The 23346-nt window shown below is 38.5% G+C and overlaps 1 protein-coding gene across 1 annotated transcript in view; it reads right to left on the bottom strand.

Annotated features, from left to right (window-relative positions):
- LOC108535334 (E3 ubiquitin-protein ligase NEDD4-like) overlaps positions 1–23346 on the bottom strand; it is a 74749-nt gene that overhangs the window by 46515 nt on the left and 4888 nt on the right. Inside the window, exon 2 of the mRNA XM_017881320.1 lies at positions 1728–1801. Coding sequence (XP_017736809.1) covers positions 1728–1801 — 74 coding nt within the window. The remainder of the gene's footprint in view (positions 1–1727; positions 1802–23346) is intronic.

The raw sequence follows: 23346 nt of genomic DNA, 5'->3' as shown, positions 1-23346 counted from the left end.
TGTGTGTGTGTGTGTGTCTGCTTATCATTCTATGGTTTGGATTATTTGTACCCTCCAAACTGCATGTTGAAATTCGATTTTCAATGTGGGAATATTGAAAGATAGGTCTCAGTTGGAGGTATTTGGGTCATGGGAGCAAATCCCTCCTGAATAGATTAATGCCCTCCCTTGGGAGTGAGTGAGTTCTCATTCTATTTGTTTCTCTCTATTTGTCAAAAGAGGGTGGCACACCTCCCCTTGCTTCCTCTCTTGCCATGTGATTTCTTTGCCTACGCTAGGTCTCCTTCCCCTTTTTGCCATGACTTGAAGCAGCCTGGGGCCCTCACTAGATGCAAAGGCCCAGTCTTGAACTTCCCACGCACCAAATCAACCACTTTTCTTTACAAAATACACGGTCTTAGGAATTCTGTTATAGCAACACTAAACAGATTAAGACTATCATGCAATTAATCATCTTGTTCCAACAAGAGCCACAAATCCTGTTTTTGTTTGTTTTTTGAGACACGGCCTCACTTTGTCACCCAGGCTGGAGTGTGTTGGTACAATCTTGGCTCACTGCAGCCTCAATCACCCAGGCTCAAGCAATCCTCCTGACTCAGTCCCCCATGTAGCCAGGAGTATAGGCATGCGCCACCAGGCCCAGGTGATTTTTTGTATTTTTTGTAGAGATGGAGTTTCACCATATTTCCCAGGTTGGTCTCAAACTCCTGAGTTCAAGCAATCTGTCTGCCTCTGTCTCCCAAACCCCGTTTCTTAGGCAGTAACTCTGATCTCTCTTCAGATCTTTTGTCTTCAGTTGAGTTGCTGAGCTCTTCAGCTCTCTCCCTTCCAGAATCCTTACCATTGCCATGTTTTCTTCAGATTCAGAGATTCAGTAAATCAACAATTGGAAATATTATTCTACTTCCCACAACAACTTACTAATACTATTTGGTACGTATGTACGTATGTATGTATGTATGTATATATTTTTGGTTTTGAGACAGAGGCACACTCTGTTGCCCAGGCTGGAGTGCACTGGCACAATCTCGCTCACTGCAACCTCCGCCTCCTGGGTTCAAGCGATTTCTGGATAATTTTTTAATTTTTAGTATAGACGGGGTTTCACCATGTTGGTCAGGCTGGTCTCAAACTCCTGGCCCTCAAGTGATCCGCCTGCCTCAGTCTCCCACAGTGCTAGGATTACAGGCGTGAGCCACCATGCCCAGCCGGATTTGATTTTTAATTGAACCAAAGTTTGTATTCTGCTACTTTCCTGGGCCATGAAGACTACAATTTTTCCAGGTTCTGATTCTACCTGCCCTCAGACCAATTCATAATATCAGGAACTCACTCAGTACAATTCCCTTCTTCCAAACATGAACTCCCCACCAGAATCTGCCTGCTCTGTTCACTCTCCACTGCCTTCAAGTTGCTGCTTTTTGTATTAAGGCCAGAGTTTATGGTTGTTACCTGCTAAAGGATTAGTCTATTAGAATTTTACAACTTTCCAGAACCAGAGTTCAATAATGTATCTTGTGACTATTGCTATCATTTGTACTTCTGCCTAATTTCACAAATTTAGTAATTCAGACACCAAGAGATTTAGTAAACCACCAACTGGTAATATTATTATTATACTTTTCACAACAATTTACTAATACTATTTGATTTTTAATTTAACCAAAGTTTGGAAAAAATTAACAAATACAAAGTTTTAAAATTATAATCCAAATTGATATACTTACCTAGCTCCCAATATATCCTTCTTGGCAAGGCCTATTCCAGCTATAACTTTTACTCTCACGATTCGTGAATTTTCCTAAAATACAAAAATTTAGATTTCATTTTCACGTACTTATAAGTTAACTAAGATACAATATTTAAAAAATATATATCAATCAAGTAATTAGGATATTAAAATTAATTGAAGAATATTTCAATAATTAATTAAAAGTTACGTAGGAAAAAAAGAAAATTATTTGTAGATGACCTGATTATTTACAAAGATAAGCAAAAATTTGACTCAACTTATTACACTGAATAAGAATTTATTACTGCACTCAAGAAAATCTAAAGCCAAAGTATTGCGACTAATATGAATTTCTAATTATTGCTATATACATACACAAAATCGAAAGTTCATAACCATTTGGCTTTTGGTTTTTTTTTTGAGACAGAGTCTCACTCTGTTACCCAGGCTGGAGTGCAGTGGTGTGATCCTGGCTCACTGCAACCTCTGCCTCCCAGGTTCAAGCAATTCTCATGCCTCAACCTTCTGAGTAGCTGAGATTACAGGTATGCGCCACCATGCCCAGATAATTTTTCTATTTTTAGTAGAGACAAGGTTTTACCGTTGGCTGGGCTGGTCTCGAACTCCTGACCTCAGGTGATCTGCCTGCCTCAGCCTCCTAAAATGTTGGGATTACAGGTGTGAGACACTGCACCCAGCCCATAATCATTTGTAATAACTACTTAGAAAAGGTTATTTTTTAAAATCCCATTCAACAGACAACCGAGTATATAATAATGTGTGGATACTGTAAAGTATCAAATATTAAATATCTTTGATATGATGGCATGGAGGTTTTATAAAGAGTGTCTTAGATTTAAGAGACACATAGTGAAGTGTTTAGGGATAAAGTATCATAAATCTTGCAACTTACTTTCAAATAACTTAGCAAATAAAAAACTGAACATAACTATACTGTGTGTGCGTGTGTGTGTGTGTGTGTGTGTGTGTGTGCGTGTGTGTGTACAAATAAAGGGGAATAAGCAAAATGTTACCAATTTGTGCATCTAGTTCTTGGGTATACAGGTGTATACTGTACTACTTATACTCCTCTTTTTAACTGTTTTGTAGGTTCGAAATTGTTCAAAATAAAAAGTTAAGAAAATATTATAAAACATTATACGTTTTTCTAAAATTCACAAGTTACAAAACTGTTAGAAGAGAAATAAAATTAATAAGAAATATAAAAAAACCTTCATAGATAACATTATAAAATATTGCCAGTTACGCTGGCACACACCTATAATCACAGCACTTTGGAAGGCCAACATGAGAGAATCGCTTAAGCCCAGGAGTTCAAGACCAGCCTAGGCGATATAACAAGACCCCATCCCTCCAAAAAATAAGCCAGGCATGATCACTTGTGTCTGTAATCCCAGCTACTAGGGAGGCTGAGGCAGGAGGATTGCCTGAATTTGAGATTACACTGAGCTATGAACACCACTGCACTCCAGGCTGGGTGACAGAGCAAGACCTTATTTTAAAAATTTATAAAATACTGAAGAACGTAAAGAAGACGTCAATAAATGGAGAAATCCACTATGTTTATGTGTGAAAATATTTAATATTATCTTTTTTCTCCAAAGTAGTCTATAAATTTAATACAATTCCCACTCTCCCTTCAAATTTTTTCATGGATCTTTACAAATAATTTCAAAATTCATAGAGAGGAGTAAAAATGAGTAAAGAAGTAAACAATAACATTCAATCACTATCTTGTACTAATATATAAAACCAAATTCCAGATAAAGTCTAAAAGTGAAAATAAAAAATTTTTTAAAGTTAATTTAAAATTTTACAATAGTTCTATAGCATTGGAAATATTTTTAAATACAACCCTAATGGCAAAATTATTATTAAATTCCACAATAATAAAATTATATACCTTTAGTATGAGAAAAAATATCATGTGCAAAACGAAAAAAAAAGGGGACATTTTAGATACTTCTATCCTGTAGACATATCTAAAATATCTACAGGATAGAAGTATCTAAAATATACATCATTGAGACAAATGATAATTATCCTGAATATGTGAATAACTCCCAAAAATCAATATGTAAAATATAATTAACCTAGTACAAGATACCATATAGAATGGCTAAGAAATGAATGAAAAGATAATCTCACCGGTCAGCAGAAAGAGCTCTAATGCACTGTTGGTGGGAGTAAATTGATGGATCATTCTAAAGAGATGCTTGACCTGCTTACTAAAGTTCTAAAACAAAAACCCAGGAACTCTATTTTTAGATGCTTCCCTAGATAAATGTACATCTATGTACACAAGGACTTAAGTACAACAGTATTTACGGGAGCATTTTTTAAGATCAACAAATATGGAGCAGGAGACAGAGCAAGATGGCTCATTAGAACTCTCCAGTGACAGTCCCCACCAAGGAACATCAAATTAAACAATTATTCAAACAAGAAAGCACCTGCATAAGAACCAAAAATCAGGTGACTAATCACAGTACCTAGTTTTAACATCGTATGAAGGAAAGAGGCAGTGAAGAGGGTAGGAAAGACGGTCTTGAATTGCCTACACCACCCCTCCCACATCCCCTGGCAGTGCAGTGTGGTGGCCGAGAGAGAATCTATGCCTTTTGCAAGAGGAAGAGCAAAGTGATTGTAGGACTTTGCATTGGAACTCAGTGCTGCCCTGTCGCAATGGAAGGCAAAACAGGGCAGAAGTCAACTGGCACCCATGGAGGGAGTATTTAGACCAACCTCAGCCAGAGGGGAATCATCCATCCCAGCAGTTTACGGCTAAGTTTGGGCAAGCCTTGCCCTTGTAGGCTAAAGCACTCCGAGATCCTAAATAAACTTAAAAGGCAGTCTAGACCGCAAGGACTGCAGTCCCTGAGCAAGTCCTGGTACTGTGCTGGGCTTGGAGTCAGCAGACTTGGGATGCACACGAACCAGTGAGACACCAGACAAGGCGGCCAAGGGTGTGCTTGTGTCACCCCTCCTCCAACTTCAGACAGCACAGTTCATAGCTCCAGGAGGAGAGATAAGGGTAGAGGAGACTATGTTCTTCAACTTGGATACCAGTACAGCCACAATAAAATAAAGCAGCAACCAGAGTCCTGAAGCCCCCATTCTAAGTCGTAACTCCCAGACATTTCTAGACCCATCCTGGGCCAGAGGGGAATGTGCCACCCTGAAGGACAGGACTCAGTCCTGCCAGATTTCACTACCTGCTGACTAAAGAGCTCTTGGGCCTTGAATAAACATCAGGGGTAGCCAGGCAGCTGTTCCCACAGGCATTGGGCAAGACTCAGTATTATGCTGACTTCGGGTGTGATCCAACACATGCCCAGCTGTGGCGGCCACAGGGAAAGATTCCTGCTTAAGGAAAGGAGAGGGAAAAGTAAAAAAAAAAATTATCTTGCAACGTGGGTACCAGCTCAGTCACAGTAAAATAAAGCACCAATCAGACTCCTAAAGTCACTGATTCCTGGCCTTAGACCCACTCTGGGCCAGAAGGAAACCCACTGACCTAAAGGGAGAGACCCAGGCCTCGCAGGACTCACCACCTACTGATTACAGAGACCTTGGGCTCTTAATAAATATCAGCAGTAGCCAGACTGTAGTAGCCACAGGTCTGGGGCAGTGGTGGCCATGGGCAGAGACTCTGCTTGAGAAAATCAAAGGGAAGAATAAAAAGGACTTGTCTTGCAACCTGGGTACCATGACAGCCCCAGTAAAATAAAGCACCAAGCAGATTCCTAAAGTCTCTAATAACAGGCCCAAACTCCTAGACAGCATTTCTAGACCCACCGTGGGCCAGAAGGGAACCTACTGCACTGAAGAGAAAGACCCAGCCCTGGCAAATTCATCTCCTGCTGACTGAAGAGCCCTTGGGTCTTAAACACAAGCGGTAGCTAGGAAATAGTCACCACAAGCCTTAGGCAAAATCCGGTACTGTGTTGGCTTCAGGTGTGACCCAACACAGTCCCAGTGACGGTGGCCACAGGATTGTGTCACCCTTCTGCCAACGCCAGGCAGCTCAGAACAGAGAGAGAGAGAGAGAGAGAGAGAGACTCCAACTGCTTGGGGGAAAGTAAGAGAGGAGAACAAGAGTCTCTGCCTGGTTATCCAGGGGATTCTCCCAGATCTAACCAAGACCAGCAAGTTGGTGCCTCTATGAGACTACAAGAGTCGCATCACTACTGGGCTTGGGGTACCCCCAATATGCTCACATATGGCTTCAGTGACCAAAGACTTAGATCACAAGATTCAATTCCCTTTGAATACTTGCAAAGCCTTCTCAAGAAGGATGGGTACAAACCAGCCCAGACTGTGAAGATTAGCATAAATACCTAACTCTTTAATGTTCAGACATTAATGAACACCCACAAGCATCAGCATCATCCAGGACAACACAATCTCACCAAACAAACTAAATAGGAAGAGGGACAGAGATATGTGAACTCTCAGATAAATCAAAATAGCAGTTTTGAGGAAGTCCCATGAAATACAAGAAAACACAAAGAAGGATCTCAGGATCCTATCAAATAAATTTAACAAAGAGATTAAAAACCTCTTTGATTCTTATAAAGAATCAAGCAGAATTCTGGAACTGAAAAAATTAATTGGTAAACTGAAGAATGCATCAGAATCTCTCAGTGGCAGAACTGATCACACAGAAGAAAGAATTAGTGAGCTTGAAGACAGGTTATTTGAAAATACACAGTCGGAGGAGTAAAATTAAGAATAAAAGTAACAAAGCATGCCTACAGGATCTAGAAAATAACCCCAAAAGGGCAAAGTTAAGAGTTACTGGGTCCGGCATTGTGGCTCATGCCTGTAATCCCAACACTTTGGGAGGCTGAGGCGAGTGGATCTCTTGAGGTCAGGAGTTTGAGACTAGTCTGGGCAACATGGTGAAACCCCGTCTCCACTAAAAACACAAAAATTAGCCAGGCGTGGCAGCGCGCACCTGTAATCCCAGCTACTCAGGAGGCTGAGGCAGGAGAAATGCTTGAATCTGGGAGGCAGAGGCTGTGGTCAGCGGAGATCACGCCACTGCACTCCAGCCTGGGCAACAGGGTGAGACTCTGTCTCAAAAAAAGAAAAAAAGAGTTATTAGCTTTAAAGAGGAGGTAGCAAGAGAGATTAGGGTAGAAAGTTTATTCAGAGAAATAATAACAGAGAACTTTCTAAGCCTAGAGAAAGATATCAATATTCAGGCCCAGGAAGGTTATTGAATATCAAGCAGATTTAACCCAAAGAAGACTACCTTAAGACATTTAGTAACCAAACTCCCAAAGGCCAGAGGTGAAGAATGGATCTCAGAAGCAGCAAGAGAAAATTAAAAAAACAAAACAAAACAAAAAACAAAGGAGCTCCAATACATCTGGCAGCAGGTTTCTGAGTGGTCACCTAATAGGCCAGGAGACAGTGGCATGATTTATTTAAAGTGCTGAAGGAAAAAATTTTTATTCTAGAATAGTATATCCGGTGAAAATATCCTTCAAACATAAAGGAGAAATAAAGACTTTCCTGGACAAACAAAAGCTGAGGGATTTAATCAACATCAGACCTATCCTTCAAGAAACGCTAAAGGGTGTCCTACAGTCTGAAAGAAAAGGATATTAATAAGCAATAAGAAATCACCTGAAGGTATAAAGTTCACAGGTAACAGTAAGTACACAGGCAAATACAGAATATTATAACACTGTAATTGTGGTGTGTAAACTACTCATATCTTGAGCAGAAAGACTAAAAGATGGATCTATCAAAAATAATAACTACAACAATTTTTAAAGACAGACAATATAAGAACATACAAATAGAAACAAGAAAAGTTAAAAGCAAGGGGATAAAGTGTAGAGTTTTATTAGTTTTCTCTTTTCCTGTTTGTTTTTGCAATCAAATTGTCATCAGTTTAAAATAATGCATTGTGGCCGGGTGTGGTGGCTCACGCCTGTAATCCCAGCACTTTGGGAGACCGAGGCGGGTGGATCACGAGGTCAGGATATTGAGACCATCCTGGCTAACACAGTGAAACCCCATCTCTACTAAAAATACAAAAAATTAGCCGGGCGTGGTGGCGGGCGCCCGTAGTCCCAGCTACTCCCGAGGCTGAGGATGGAGAATGGCTTGAACCCGGGAGGCAGAGCTTGCAGTGCGCCGAGATCGCGCCACTGCACCCCAGCCTGGGTTACAGAGCAAGACTCCGTCTCACAAAATAAATAAATAAATAAATAATTCATTGTAAGATGTTAATTGCAACCCTCATGTAACATCAAGTTAAAAAACTTACAACTGACATATAAAATAGATAAACCAAGAATTTAAAGCATACCACTAAAGAAAACGCTTTCACAAAAAGGACCACAAAACCAAAAAACAAATTAAAAATGGCAGAAGTCGGGGCCGGGCGCGGTGGCTCAAGCCTGTAATCCCAGCACTTTGGGAGGCCGAGACGGGCGGATCACGAGGTCAGGAGATCGAGACCATCCTGGCTAACACGGTGAAACCCCATCTCTACTAAAAAAATACAAAAAACTAGCCGGGCGAGGTGGCGGGCGCGCCTGTAGTCCCAGCTACTCGGGAGGCTGAGGCAGGGGAATGGCGTGAACTCGGGAGGCGGAGCTTGCAGTGAGCAGAGATTGCGCCACTGCACTCCAGCCTGTGCCACAGAGCGAGACTCTGTCTCAAAAAGAAAAAAAAAAAGGCAGAAGTCCTTACTTATCAATAATAACAATGAATGTAAGTGAACTAAACTCTCCAATCAAAATTATAGTGTTGAATGGATTAAAAAAACAGTACCCAACAATCTGTTGCATACAAGAAACACACTTCACCTATAAAGACACACATAGGCTGAAAATAAAGGGACAGAGAAAATATTCCATGCCAATGAAAACCAAAAAGAGCAGGAATAGGTATTATCAGATCAAATAGATTTCAATACAAAAACTAAAAAAAGAAACAAAAAAGGTTATTACACAATGATAAAGGGATCATTTCAGCAAGAAGATACAACAATTATAAATACATATGCATCCAACACTGAAATACCCAGTTATATAAAGCAAATATTGTTAAAGTCAAAGAATGAGCTAGATTTCAATATAGTAATAGTTAGAAATTTCAACATCCCACTTTTGGCACTGGATAGATCTTTCAGATAGAAAATCAAGAAAGAAATGTTGGACTTAATCTGCACTGTAAACCAAATGGACCTAATAGACACTACAGAACATTTCATCCAATGGCTGCATAATACATATTCTTCTCCTTGGCATACAGATCATTCTCAAGGATAAACCATATGTTAGCCACAAAACAAGTCTTTAAAGACTCAGCTAGGCACAATGGTTCATGCCTGTAATTCCAACGCTTTGGGATGCCGAGGTGGGTGGACTTCTTGGACCCAGGAGTTTGAAACCAGCCTGGGCAACATAGTCAGACCCTATCTCTCAAAAACAAACAAACAAACAACAACAACAACAACAAAAAGGCAGAGTGGTACTCCCAGCTCATCAGGGGGCTGAGGTGGGAGGATCACTCGAGCCCAAGAGTTGAGGCTGCAGGGAGCCGTGACTGTGCCACTGCAGTCCAGCCTGTTCAACAGAGTAGTCCTGTCTTGAAAAAGAAAAAAAAATTTTTAATTAAAATCTTAAAAGTATCTTCTCTGACTACAATGGAATAAAACTAGAAATCAATAACAAGAGGAACTTGGAAATAATACAAACAAATGGAGATTAAACAGTATGCTCCTGAATGATCAGCGGATCAATGAAAAAATTAAGAAGGATATTAAATAATTTCTTGAAACAAATAATAATGGAAACACAACATAGCAAACCTATGGAATACAGCAAAAGCAGTACTAAAAGAGAAGCTTATAGCTGTAAGTACCTACATGAAAAGGTAGAAAAACTTAAAAAAAAATAACCTAGCAATGCATCTTAAAGAACTAGAAAAGCAAGAGCAACCCAACTCCAAAATTAGTAGAAGAAATAATAAAGATCAGAGCAGAAATAAATGAAATTGAAACAAAGAAAATAATACAAAGGATCAACAAAAAGGAAATGCTGGTGTTTTGAAAAGATAAACAAAATAGACAAAACTTTAACTAGACTAAGGAAAGAAGGCCCAAATAAATAAAATCACAGATGAAAAAGGAGACATTACAACTGATACCACAGAAATTCAAATAATCATTAGAGAGTACTGTGAACAACTATATGCCAATAAACTGGAAAACCTAAAGGAAATGGATAAATTTCTATACACATACAACCTTCCAAGAATGAACCATGAAGAAATCCAAAACATAAAAAGACCAATAACAAATAACGAGGTTGAAGCTGTAGTAAAGTCTCCCAGAAAAGAGAAGCCTAGGACCTGATGGCTTCACTGCCAAATTCTACCAAATATTTAAAGAATTAATACCAATCCTACTCCAACTATTTCAAAAAACAGAGGAGGAGAGAATACTTTCCATACTCATTCTGTAAGGCCAATAATACCCTGATATCAAAACCAAAGATTCATTGAAAGAAGAAAAACTACAGGCCAATATCTCTGACAAACATTGATGCAGAAATCCTTAATAAAATACTAGTAAACCAAATTTGACAATACATTGAAAAAAAATCATTCATCGTGACCAAGTGGGATTCATATCAGGGATGAAAGAATGGTTCAACATACACAAATCAAAGTGAAACATCATTATCAACAGAATGGAAGACAAAACCCATATGATCATTTTAACTGATGCTGAAAAAGCATTTGATAAATTTCAACATCCCTTAATGATAAAAAAAAAAAAAACTTCAAAAACCTGACTATAGATGGAACATAGCTCAACACAATGAAAGCCATATATGACAGATCCACAGCTAGTGCCATGGTAAATGGGAGAAACTGAAAGCCTTTCGTCTATGATATGGAACAAGATAAGGATGTCTACTTTATTTTATTTTATTTATTTTATTTTTTTGAGATGGAGTCTTGCTCTGTCACCCAGGCTGGAGTGCAGTGGCATGATTTCAGCTCATTGCAACCTCTGCCTCCTGGGTTCAAGCAATTCTCCTTTCTCAGCCTCCCAAGTAGCTGGGACTACAGGTGTGCACCACCACACCTGGGTAATTTTTGTAATTTTAGTAGAGTCACGGTTTCACCATGTTGGCCAGGCTGGTCGAACTCCTGACCTCCGACAATCCACCCGCCTCGGCCTTCCAAAGTGCTGGGATTACAGGCGTGTGCCACTGTGCCCGGCAGCCCACTTTTACCACTATTATTGAATATAGTACTGGAAGTCCTAGAGAAATCAGATAAGAGAAAGAAAGGGAAGCTAAATTAGGAAGACATCAAATTGTTCTTATTTGAGGATGATATGAACTTATATTTGGAAAACCTAAAGACTCCACCCAAAAGCTATTAGAACTGATAAACACATTCAGTAAAGTTGCAGGATACAAAATCAATACACGAAAAATCAGTAGCATTTATTTTTATTTAAGAAACAAGGTATTAAATCAGTAGCATTTTATATGCCAACAGTGAACAATCTGAAAAAGAAATCAAGAATGTAATCCCATTTACAGTCACTATAAATAAAATTAAATACCTAGGAATAAACTTAACCAAAGAAGTGAGAGATCTCTACAATGAAAACTATAAAACACAGATGAAAGAAATAGAAGACGACACCAAAAAAAAGGGAAAAATATTCCATGTTCATGGATTGGAACAATCAAAACTGTTAAAATGTCCATACTACCCAAAGCAATCTACAGATTAAATGCAATTCCTATCACAATACCAATGACATACTTCATAGAAACAGAAAAAAAAATCCTAAAATATATGGAATCACAAAAGATCCAGAATAGCCAAAGTCATCCCGAGCAAAAAGAACAAAATGGAGTCAAATTAATTACTGGACTTCAAATTATACTACAGAGTTATAGTATCCAACACAACATGGTACTGCCATAAAAACAGACATAGAAACCAATGGAATAGAATAGAGAACCCTAAAGTAAATCTATACATCTATAGTGAACTCCTTTTTGACAAAGGTGCCATGAACACACAATGGGGAAAGGACAGTCTCTTCAATAAATTATGGTGCTGGGAAAACTGGATATCCATATGTAGAAGAATCAAACCAGACCCCTATCTCTTGTAATATAGAAAAATCAAATCAAAACATTCAGGAAACTCTCCAGAACACTGGTCTAGGCAAAAATTTCTTGAGTAATACTCAAAAGCACAGGCAACCAAAGCATAAATGGACAAATTGGATCACGTCAACTTAAAAAGCTCCTGTAGAGCAAAGGAAACAATCAACAAAGTGAAGAGACAGCCCACAGAATGGGAGAAAATATTTGCAAACTATCCAACAAGAGACTAATCACCAGAAAATATATGAAGCTCAAACAACTCAATAGGAAAAACTCCAATAATCTGATTTTAAAATGGGCAGAAGATCTGAATAGATATTTCTCAAAAGAAGATATACAAATGGAAAACAAGTATTTGAAAAGGTGTTCAACATCGCTGATCATCAGGGAAGTGCAAATCAAAACTACAATGAGATATCATCTCACCCCAGTTAAAATGGCTCTTATCCAAAAGACGGGCAATAACAAACGCTGGCAAGAATGTGGCAAAAGGGGTACTCTTATACTCTGTTGATGAGAATGTAGATTAGTAAAACCACTATGGAGAACACTATGGTGTTTCCTCAAAACACTAAAAATAGAACTATCATATGGTCCAGCAATCCCACTGCTATATACCCAAAGGAAATGAAATCAGTACATCGAAGAGATGTCTGCACTCCCATGTGTATTGCAGCAGATCTGGAATCAGCCTGTATTCATCAACAGAGGAAAGGATAAAGAGAATGTGGTACATACACTCACTGCTGTCCTATTCGGCCATAAAAAAGAATGAGATTACATGATTTGCAACAACAAAGAACTGGAAGACACTAAGTGAAATGAGCTAGGGAGACAAAAACAAACTGTATGTTCTCATGCATTTGTAAGAAGGGTAGTAGGACCTGGAGGAAGTGGATGGTTAACGAGTACAAAAATATAATTAGATACAATGAATAAGAGCTAGTATTTGATAGCACAATAGGGTGACTACAGTCGGCAATAATTTGTTGTATATTTTAGAATAACAGAGAATAATTAGAATGTTTGTAACACAAAGAAATGATGAATGCTTTAATAGATAACTCATTTACCTTGATGTGGTTATTATACATAGAATGTCTGTATCAAAATATGTACCCCATGAACATATATACCTACTACGAGCCCATAAAATTTAAGCATTTTTAAAAATTTTGAAAGATCAACAAATATGAAATATTATAGCACAAGAGATAGCAAATTAACTGATTCTACTCTAAAATTATTTCATTGGCAAGTAGTAGCTTGTATGTCTTTCTTAGAAGAGGTCTGAGTAAGAGAAAATATACATATCATAGATTATTTATTTTAATCTTCTTCCTTCTAAAGATTTACAAACATCCCTGTTCCAGGAGGTCTCACTAAATAAGACAGTCATGTTGCAGAATGATATTTCAGCCAGTGATGGACAGCATATACGATGATGGTCCCATAAAATACCACATTTTTACTTTACCTTTTCTATGTTTAGATATGTTTAGGCACATAATATTTACATTGTATTACTACTACATACAGTATTCAGTACAGTTATCATGCTGTAAAGGTTTGTAGACTAGGAAGAATAGGCTATATCACACAGCCTAGGTGTGTAGTAAGTAGGCTATACTTTCTACGCTTGTGTGACTACACTCTATGACATTTGCACAATGATGAAACTGCCTAATGACGCATTTCTCAGAATGTATCCCTGTTGTTAACCAATGCATGACTGTAAATTAAATATACAACTAATTCCAAAACCCATATGGTAAATTAACACAACACAAAAAAACTCTGACTGTAGATGCTAGAAAAAAATAACTTTCTTCCATCACCAAATAAAATTAAATATATAGCTGATCTTTCAAGAAAGAAGGGAAATCCTCAGGTATCAGAAATAAAGATGGAATTGAAAACCAGAGAGGAAAACATGTAAGCTGAAATTTCAGTTTTCTGAGGGGAAGGATTCCCAAAAATCGGAGACACTTACAGATTACCCTTTTTTTCTGGAAGGTCAATGAATAAATAGGCCAACTGAAATATTCTATTGGCCCTGATGGTCAAATTCTCACTATACCAGTTTACTGGGAAGTAACCATACTACATTACATAGGTAGGAATCTCCAAAACTGGATCCTGCCAATTAAAAATCTCTTGTCATGACTTAATTAATTAACAAGTACAATTTCTCTCAAGTGGTAAGGTATAATTGAAGTGACAACAGCAAATAATGTTACTTATCTTATTTTTTCTAAGTTCAGGTAGCAGTTATAATTTACATGACCATAACTGAGAAAAGAGATTATCATATATCTCTAAAAAGTTAATCCATATTTGTGGAACTCCTGATATTAAAAACCATCCATGTTAGCCTTTACTGAAACACTCCCCAGCCTCATGGGGAAAATGTAACAAGCATTAATCAAAAACAATTCCAGGGGAATTATAAATAACACAGCTGTCCCAGATACATTTAACTTTTAACCTTTCTCCTTGCATTTCCCACCACAAAAATCAGAACTAGTTATTTTAAATGCTAAGATTAATTGATAAGCTAAACTGATTAAAAATTCTCTCAAAATTAAGTGCCATTTATTTTAATATTTGCATTGATTTTAACTTCATTTTATAATTTTATGCTAGAGAATTGTCTTTTCCATCACTTTCATGTGTTGACATTGTAATCTCTCACATGTTGAAAAGGAGGGAAAGCAGCATAAATGCTGCAACTAGAGAAAAATCTCTTCAATAATTTTAGAATTCTGATACTGAGTACTATTAACAGAAATCTGGATAGTGCTTAAATAAATAAAAAAAGGAACAAAAGTTAAACACCCTTTCCGTAATCAAAACAGGGACAAAATTATACCAGACCAAGGCTCTTCACTAAAGCTTGAACCTTCCCTTTTCCACTCATGAATAAAGAGAACTTTATTGTTCTTTGAAAATAAAATAGAAACTTGCAAATTATAGGCAAAGAGATGTGGCCTTTTTGTATGACAAGGAGAAACAAATTGGTAATGTGATGTAATGTGTTATCTATGCAGGCAGCGTCAGTAATTAAAAGGTAGCTTCCTAGGGTTGAGATTTTCGACACAATTCATGAAGACATCTACTAACTGCTCTTCAATTTCCTGACAATGCAAAAAACAAAAACAAAAACAAAACAAAACAAAAAAATAAGAACAGGAAACGCAGGGCTGTATGTCTTTCCATTTCTCACAAGTCTTGAGAGGTTTTCTTTTGTTATTCTTCATCCTTCTCCCATTCCTCTGCTGTCCCCCACCCTCATAAGTCTATTTTTTAATATATATATATACTCCATTTGTACTTACCTCTGAGTTTTTATACAAGCTGGATTCCCTTACTACTTCACTATTAAAACCCTGTATCATCTGGGCAGAATCCTTTGAAGCCGTTAAAAAAGTAATGATTATAACAGAATAATTATATTAATTGAAAAAATAAGAATGCTGAAATTTATTATATGACAACTGTAAAACACACACAGAAAGATTAGAAGGAAATATGCAAAAGTAAAATAGCTATTAAAGTAATAAGGTCATGAAAGTTTTACTTCTTAAACATTTTGTAAATTTTACATTCTATTTTTTTCTTTAAAGAAAGTTCTGTCCTTTCTTCAAACCCCAAATGCCATCTTTTCTAAAAGTCTTAGATGAAATTAATCTTCTCATTNAGCAGTGTTCTAGGTATTTATTATCATGCTATCTGGAGAGTAACTCATACCTGTCCTGAACAGAAAAAAAGACAGTAGTAATACAAATAATATGTTGTGTGCCACTTTTAACTTTTCAGTTTTTTCTTGTGTGACTTTTAATTCTCACAACAGTGGTGTAAACTAAGTTGGGCGTATGGTGAAAATCAAAGTGTTTAAATGTCTGAGCTTGCACACATACGTAGTCACTAGGGAAGCCAGGATTTTGTATATATATATATATTTTTTTTTGAGATGGAGTCTTGCTCTGTCGCCCGGGCTGGAGTGCAGTGGCCGGATCTCAGCTCACTGCAAGCTCCGCCTCCCGGGTTTACGCCATTCTCCTGCCTCAGCCTCCCCAGTAGCTGGGACTACAGGCGCCAGCCACCTCGCCCGGCTAGCTTTTTGTATTTTTCAGTAGAGACGGGGTTTCACCGTGTTAGCCAGGATGGTCTCAAACTCCTGACCTCGTGATCCGCCCGTCTCGGCCTCCCAAAGTGCTGGGATTACAGGCTTGAGCCACCGCGCCCGGCCGCCTTTCTCCACTTTTAAAGCTGAAATTTAGGAAACGTTCTTTTCATTAACTTTTATAATTATAATTATTATTATTGTTTTGATATGGAGTCTCACTTTGTCGCCCAGATTGGAGTGCAGTGGCGTAATCTCGGATCACTGCAACCTCTGCCTCCCGGGCTTAAGCGATTCTCCTGCCTCAGCCTCTTGAGTAGCTAGGATTACAGGGGCGCACCACTATGCCCGGCTAATTTTTGTATTTTTAGTTTCGCCATGTTGGCCAGGCTGGTCTTGAAAGCCCGACCTCAGGTGATCTGCCTGCCTTTGGCCTCCCACAGTGCTGGGATTACAGGCGTGAGTCACTGCACCCGGCTATCTTTTCATTAACTTTATACTCTCTGTAGAAACCAGCAGAATACTTGGCACAACAGTAGGGGCTGACAAATTCTGGATTAGCAAGAAACCTTTCTAAAGTAGCTGAAAATAGGAGTAAGATACCTTATTAAAAGCAGGGAAAAGTTTGCCCAATGAGACCCCAGCCTCATCCCCCAACTTGTGTCTGAGAACAGAGGCTGCCAGACCTGCATCCACCAAACAGAAGATTCCTCTCTGAGGAAATTGGGTGATCCAAGGGAAAAAAAAATGCTATAAATCGTGACATATGAGAATTCCACAATGAAATGGTAGGTTCAGATCATTCTACTGTGAGAGGCTCCAGTCAACAGTACCTGCCCCTCGTACAGAGGATATAAGCCACCAAATAAGGAATAAATTTGGAAAGAAGAAAACAAGAAATTAAAGAAACAGTGCATTCAACACAGAAAAGAGATCAAGTGAATTCTCACAATGATGGCAAATGGAAGCCCACAGATGATGGCTACACAACAGGTGTAGAGAACAAGCAGTCCAGATGGAACGCAACATAGCAAGAGGCTGTCTTCAACAAGAACAACCAAAAGAAAATGGCTAGCATTCATTTTTTAGTGTGTGTGTAGGGGTGTGTGTGTGTGTTTTTACATATATATATGTGTGTATATATATATGTGTGTATATATATATATATATATATAACATTTTTACTGCACTGAGTGGTTTTAAAGCTCTGTCCAACAGCTTGCAATTACATTTGTGACAGACATACGGAAAACTAAACCAAACAAAAATGTGAAATAAATAATTATAAACATAGTATAGTGATTCAGATGTGAATAGTACTGTATTTAAATAGGTTAATAAGGTAAACACAAAATATTCAACAAAAAAATTGCTAGGGAGGGATGCATACTTTTTCCTTTTTTTTTGAGACGGAATCTTACTCTGTCGCCCAGGCTGGAGTGCAGTGGTATGATCTCGGCTCACTGCATGCAACGTCTGCCTCCCTGGTTCAAGTGATTCTCCTGCCTCAGCCTCCTGAGTAGCTGAGAGAACAGGTGCCCGCCACCACACCCAGCTAATTTTTGTATTTTTAGTAGAGACATACATGGGATTCTCATATGTCACCACCATGTTGGTCAGGCTGGTCTGGAACTCCTGACTTCAGGTGATCCACTGCCTCAGCCTCCCAAAGTGCTGGGATTACAGGTGTAAGCCACCGTGCCCGGCCTCCTTTTTTCTTCTTTTGAGCAACATGCTACATTACTTATGGCAACCATATTTTCCAGACGAAAAACTGGAACCCATAGATTGACATGAGTTTTCTTCCTCTGGTAAGTAAATTTATTTGAAACAGTCTATAAAAATATAAATGGAAGATCACCCATACTGAGAAATAAAATCAATTAGAAGTGTCCTTGTAAAGCTGGAGTCTATGATACCCAAATGCATGAGTCAAAATTCTTCAAGAGTTTTTGACAGTAATAGCCATAATAAAGAAGAAATATCCAGAATCCTTCAATTCAGGAGCAAGCAGTAGTTCTCAAAGTGGATTCCATGGACTAGCAGTATGAACATCACATGGAAATTTGTTACATATGCAAATGTTGAGGCCCGCACCTACTGAATCCCACACTGTGGGGTAGTCTGTACTTTAACAAACTCTTCAGATGATTCAGATGGACACTAAAGTTGACAACCACAGGTAGAGAACATGGGGGTAGGAAAGGAAACTGCTGTCGTTAATGTGGTTATGGAAGTATTCCTCATTTAGAATACTGGACTTTATTGAATCAATACTATATAATTTCTAAGAAAGAAAAACTCATCACTTTACATCTTATCACTACTTTTAAGTGTGATAGCACCATATCTGTTTATTTATACACAAGTATCACTGGAAGGATACACATGGAGCTGATAACCTGTAGGTTACTAGAGAAGGCTGGGAGACAGGAGTAGGAGGAAGGCTTTGGCTGAAACTTCAAATGTTGCTGAAAGAATGTGCAGCAACTAGAACTTTCACGTATTACCAATAGGAGATTAAAATGGTACAATTGCGTTGGGAGACTGTTGGGCAGTTTCTTATAAAGTTAAAGACATATAACCCTATGACCCAGAAATTCCATTCCTAGGTATTTACACAAGAGAAATAAAAATATACTTTTATGAAAAGATTTGTAGATGAATGTTCACCGTAGGTTTATTCATAATAGCCCAAAGCTAGAAACAATCAATGTGTCCATCAAAGGAGAATGGCTATATTCATACAATGAAATACTATTAAGCAAGAAAAAGAATGAGCTATTGATACAAACATGGATGACTCTCAAAAAAAAGAATCAAGACACAAAAGAGTACATAATGTACATTCCATTTACATGAAGTTCCAGAACAGGCAAAAGTAATCCATGGTGACAAAAGGTTGCCTATAGCGAGTAGAGGGGTAGAATTGAATGGAAGAGGGCCCAAGGGAGCATTCTGGAATGACGGCAATATTCTGTATCATAATTGGGTCATTGGTTCTACATGTTGAAAATCATCAAATTGTACATTTATGATCTGTGCATTTCACTCTTTGTAAATTTTACTCTTCCCCATGCCCATTCCATAAAAGAAGGCAAAATCTACACATTTTCAGACAAAAACAAAAACTGAGAAAGTTCAATTCCAACAAACAGTCAGGAAAAGAAATTCTAGGACCGGGTGCGGTGGCTCACACCTGTAATCTCAGCACTTTGGGAGGCCAAGGCGGGTGGATCACCTGAGGTCAGGAGTTTGAGACTAGCCTGGCCAACATGGTGAAATCCCATCTCTGGTAAAAATACAAAAATTAGCAAGGCATGGTGGCAGGCACCTGTAATTCCAGCTACTCTGGAGGCAGACTAGGGAGAATCGCTTGAACCCGGGAGGTGGAGGTTGCAGTGAGCTGAGATTGCACCACTGCACTCCAGCCTGGGTGACCAGAGTGAAACTCCATCTTCAAAAAAAAAAGAAAACAGAAATTCTAGATGATGTACTTTAGGCAGAAAAAGTGATCCCAGATGGAAAGGTGAAGCAGCAAGAATAAAGAAATAACTAGCAAACAAATGTTAAGCATATGAGGAACAAATATTAACTATGAAAAATAATGCTAATGATGATGACAATGGGTGTGTGTGTGTGTGCGCATTTGATTTCCATTCCACTTTGTATCCGATTCCAAATCCTTAACATGGCATGCCAGGCCTTGCCTGATCAGGCTGTCCTCTCCAGCCTCATCTGCTGACATTGTCCCTCTTGTTTTAGCACTCCAACCTTCATGTTCGTCTCCATCCCATCTTTTGCACATGTGGTTCTATTTACTCAGAAAGCTTTTTGCCCTACTATTCACCTGCTAACTCCTATTCATCCTTAGTTTCAATTTCTCTGATATTTTCTCCCTTCTCCACACCATGTAAAATTAATTAATTTTTAGAAACACTTCTTTTTTTTGAGGCAGTCTTGCTCTGTTGCCCAGGCTGGAGTGCGGTGGCATAATCTCCGTTTACTGCAACCCCCACCTCCTGGGTTCAAGCAATTTTCCTGCCTCATTCTCTCAAGTAGCTGAGACTACAGGTTTACGCCACCATGCCTGGCTAATTTTTGTATTTTTAGTAGAGCAGAGTTTCACCATGTTGGCCAGGCCGGTCTCGAACTCCTGACCTCAGGTGATCCACCTGCATCAGCCTCCCAAAGTGCTGGGATTACAGGCGTGAGCCAGTGCGCCCAGCCTGTTATATATAATTTCATCTTACACTGTTTTCCTTAATAACACTCATAAAACATTGACGTGTGATAATTTATTTAATGTTTCTCTCTCCCTCTTGGCTATAAAGTTGGTAAAGTCTATTGTATATCATTATACCTCATGCCTTGACCTACATGCCTGATACATAGTGTTCATCAAATATCTGTTAAGCAAATACAGAAATCAAGTACTTCAGAGGTCCACCTATAGGCTTTAACAAGAAAAGACAGAAGATGTGGAAATGAGAGCATAACAATTACAAGTTAATTTTGCACACATTCCATTCACATTCATCATCTTCCTGAGAAAAAGTCTCTTCTTTTAAATTATTTTATTTGTGTATTAGTAGCAGGAAAGTGGAAGGACCAAGTGTTTTGTTATGAAAGAGATCTGTGTTTCAATCCCAGATCCACTACCTACTGGGAGAAGGTTCTTGAAGAAAGTAGAATCTCATATTCCTTATCTCTAAAATGGGCATAGTACTTCCTACTTTTGCAATAATGTTGTGATGATTACAGCTAAAGTATGAGAAAATCTAACCTGGTGCCCGGCATATAGTGCATATGCAGTTAAAGGCAGCTGTTATTTATTTAGGTTGACTCTTTCTCCCATAGGAGAATACTTTCACTAAAGCATCTTTATTCACGGCCATGATTGTTCATATTACTCTCTTTATTGCCCCAACATGTCTCACATGAGTCGAAGCCAGACATTTGAGTCCAGCCGTGAGTTATAACAATGGGCTACAGAAATATTTACTCAACTTTCAGAAAAGTTTTATCAAAATGCTTATCTGTTTATGCTATGCCTTTCTCCCTGCATTTATCTCCAGACTTCTCCTACCTGCTCCCCATTCATTTATCCTCTTAAAACTTTGATACGATTGGCAAGCAGGCCAGAAGAAACAGAAGTTGTAAAGGAGTAACATCAATTGCCACAGAATTCAGCAGAACAACGGGTTTAGCAATTCAAATCAGCAATCTGACTTAAAGATTCAGTGCTGGAGTAGATAACCATGATAGACTGAGAAGTAGCTGTGTTCAACTGGTTTCGGCATGTCTCCAAATGCTGTAGAATACTTCTGAGACAGCAAGGGGATGGGGAGAATCAGCAGACTTAAATACTCTGCTCTGACTGATGTGAAATAATTATGCGAGATTCACCAAGTAAGTAACAGGGCCAGAATTCCAACCCAAAAGAATCCCATTTTCTATACCCCTGCTTACCCTAAATGATTTATTTACAAGGTCTCTTCCAACTCAAAGATTGTATTCCTATGTGATATATGAATTCCTAATTACCTATAAAAGAAATTATAGTTCCTTCTCCTCTTCTGTTCCTGGTGCAGAGCAGTCAACCACAGGCCACTACAGAAAATGTCTGTGGGGTGAGGGGGAATTTCACAGAGTTGCATGGTTGGCATGCTCGCCAGCATGGAGCACTGAGGGGAGGAGGGAGGTGCCATACCGAGATGTATCAGAAGGGTGCCCACTGGCAAGGGTACTGAGGAGGGGAGGAGAGCGTTGCATAGGGATGTTGCATAGAGAATAGCAATATTCCCACTAGCATCCAAGGATGTGAAGAGCTGAAGTGGCAGAGGAGATGTCTGCGTGGTCAGGAAGTTAGTTACACTGAACACATAATTAAATGAACAAATAACTATATTAAGAATAATAAAAGTCAAATTTTGTCACTGTTAGAAAAGGTACTTATGGCTATAACGGAACTCAGCTGTTAGATTTGAATTGGAAAAAATCAGTACAAATTCATGATTTTTAAGTATATGTATTTACAGATTGATATAGAAATAGCTATAGATCTTTGTGTATACTTATGTGTGTATAGTACACATACACACACAAACACACATGCATATGCTTAACTCTGTTCACTGAGATGGCCCAAGAGTATATCGCAGTAACAATGAGCACACCAAGCACCCAAATTGTAGCATGTAAAAACCATTTTATACTAAATAGGACCAGCGCTCCTAGGAAAATGGCTGACTGCAGATAGCTGAGCCAAGCAAAATACAAGAGAAGCCTGGAACAACTTCTGCCAGAAATCGTTCAAAGAATGATGGGGACTTGTTACAAAGACTTAGGAACCTCCCTGAAAGGGCTGCCACTGGACAAACTGGGACAGTATGAGCAATAAAATATTTAATGACAGTAACTGATTACAACCTGTTGAATAAAGTGGGATTTTACAAGTCTATGCTGATATAAATAAACGACAGGAAAAGGAAAGCTCTTCTTACATAGAATGCTAACTAATAGAGATAGAAGTAAAACAAAATAGTGGTGTTTGGTTCAGATAGAATTCATCAATGGATGCTAAAACTGAGGATGAAGACTTGATGAGAAATAGGATACTGGCATAATCTTACAATATGTCCCCCGAAAATACTATCAATTATAAAGAGAAAAAGGGTGATATTACAGAGAATAACCCTGGCAGACACCAAGGTGACCAAGTGATTAAGGTTATTACTGACAGTGTTGGGACAAGTCATCATCATGTGTCCCCTGGTGTGATGCATGGGAAGAACACAGCATCATTTCTGTGATTCCTGCCAAGAGAGTGTGACCTGAACACGGTCATCAAGAAAAATGAAACAAATCCAGAATGAGAAACATCATAGAATGTAAGGCCTGTCCTTCTTAAAATTGTCTGGGATAAGAAACACTGAGGAAATGTTACAGATTAGAAGAGACTGCAAAGACATGCCAAGTAAATGCAATATATGTTCCTAGATAGGTTCTTAGACCAGAAAAGGAAAAGGAGAAATTATTAGAACATTTATCAAAAAGTGGATGGTATCTGTGGATTGAATGGCATTGTTGTATCAGTGTCCATTCCCTAGGTTGGAGGGGTGTATGGTTGTTATGCAGGAACGTATTCTTGTTTTAGAAAAATACACACTAGAGTGTCTAAAGATGATGAGGCATTGTGTTTGCAGCTTGCTCTCAAGTGGTTCCGAAAAAGATTAAAGAAAATGGCAAAAAAAGGTGATGGAACAATTGCAGAGAAAAGGTTAATGGTTGCAGAA

This window comes from Rhinopithecus bieti, unplaced genomic scaffold (genome assembly GCF_001698545.2).
Source record: "Rhinopithecus bieti isolate Rb0 unplaced genomic scaffold, ASM169854v2 scaffold_1106, whole genome shotgun sequence".
NCBI lineage: Eukaryota > Metazoa > Chordata > Mammalia > Primates > Cercopithecidae > Rhinopithecus > Rhinopithecus bieti.
Note: the sequence above shows the minus strand (reverse complement) of the source record. Positions and strands in the feature narration are given on the sequence as shown.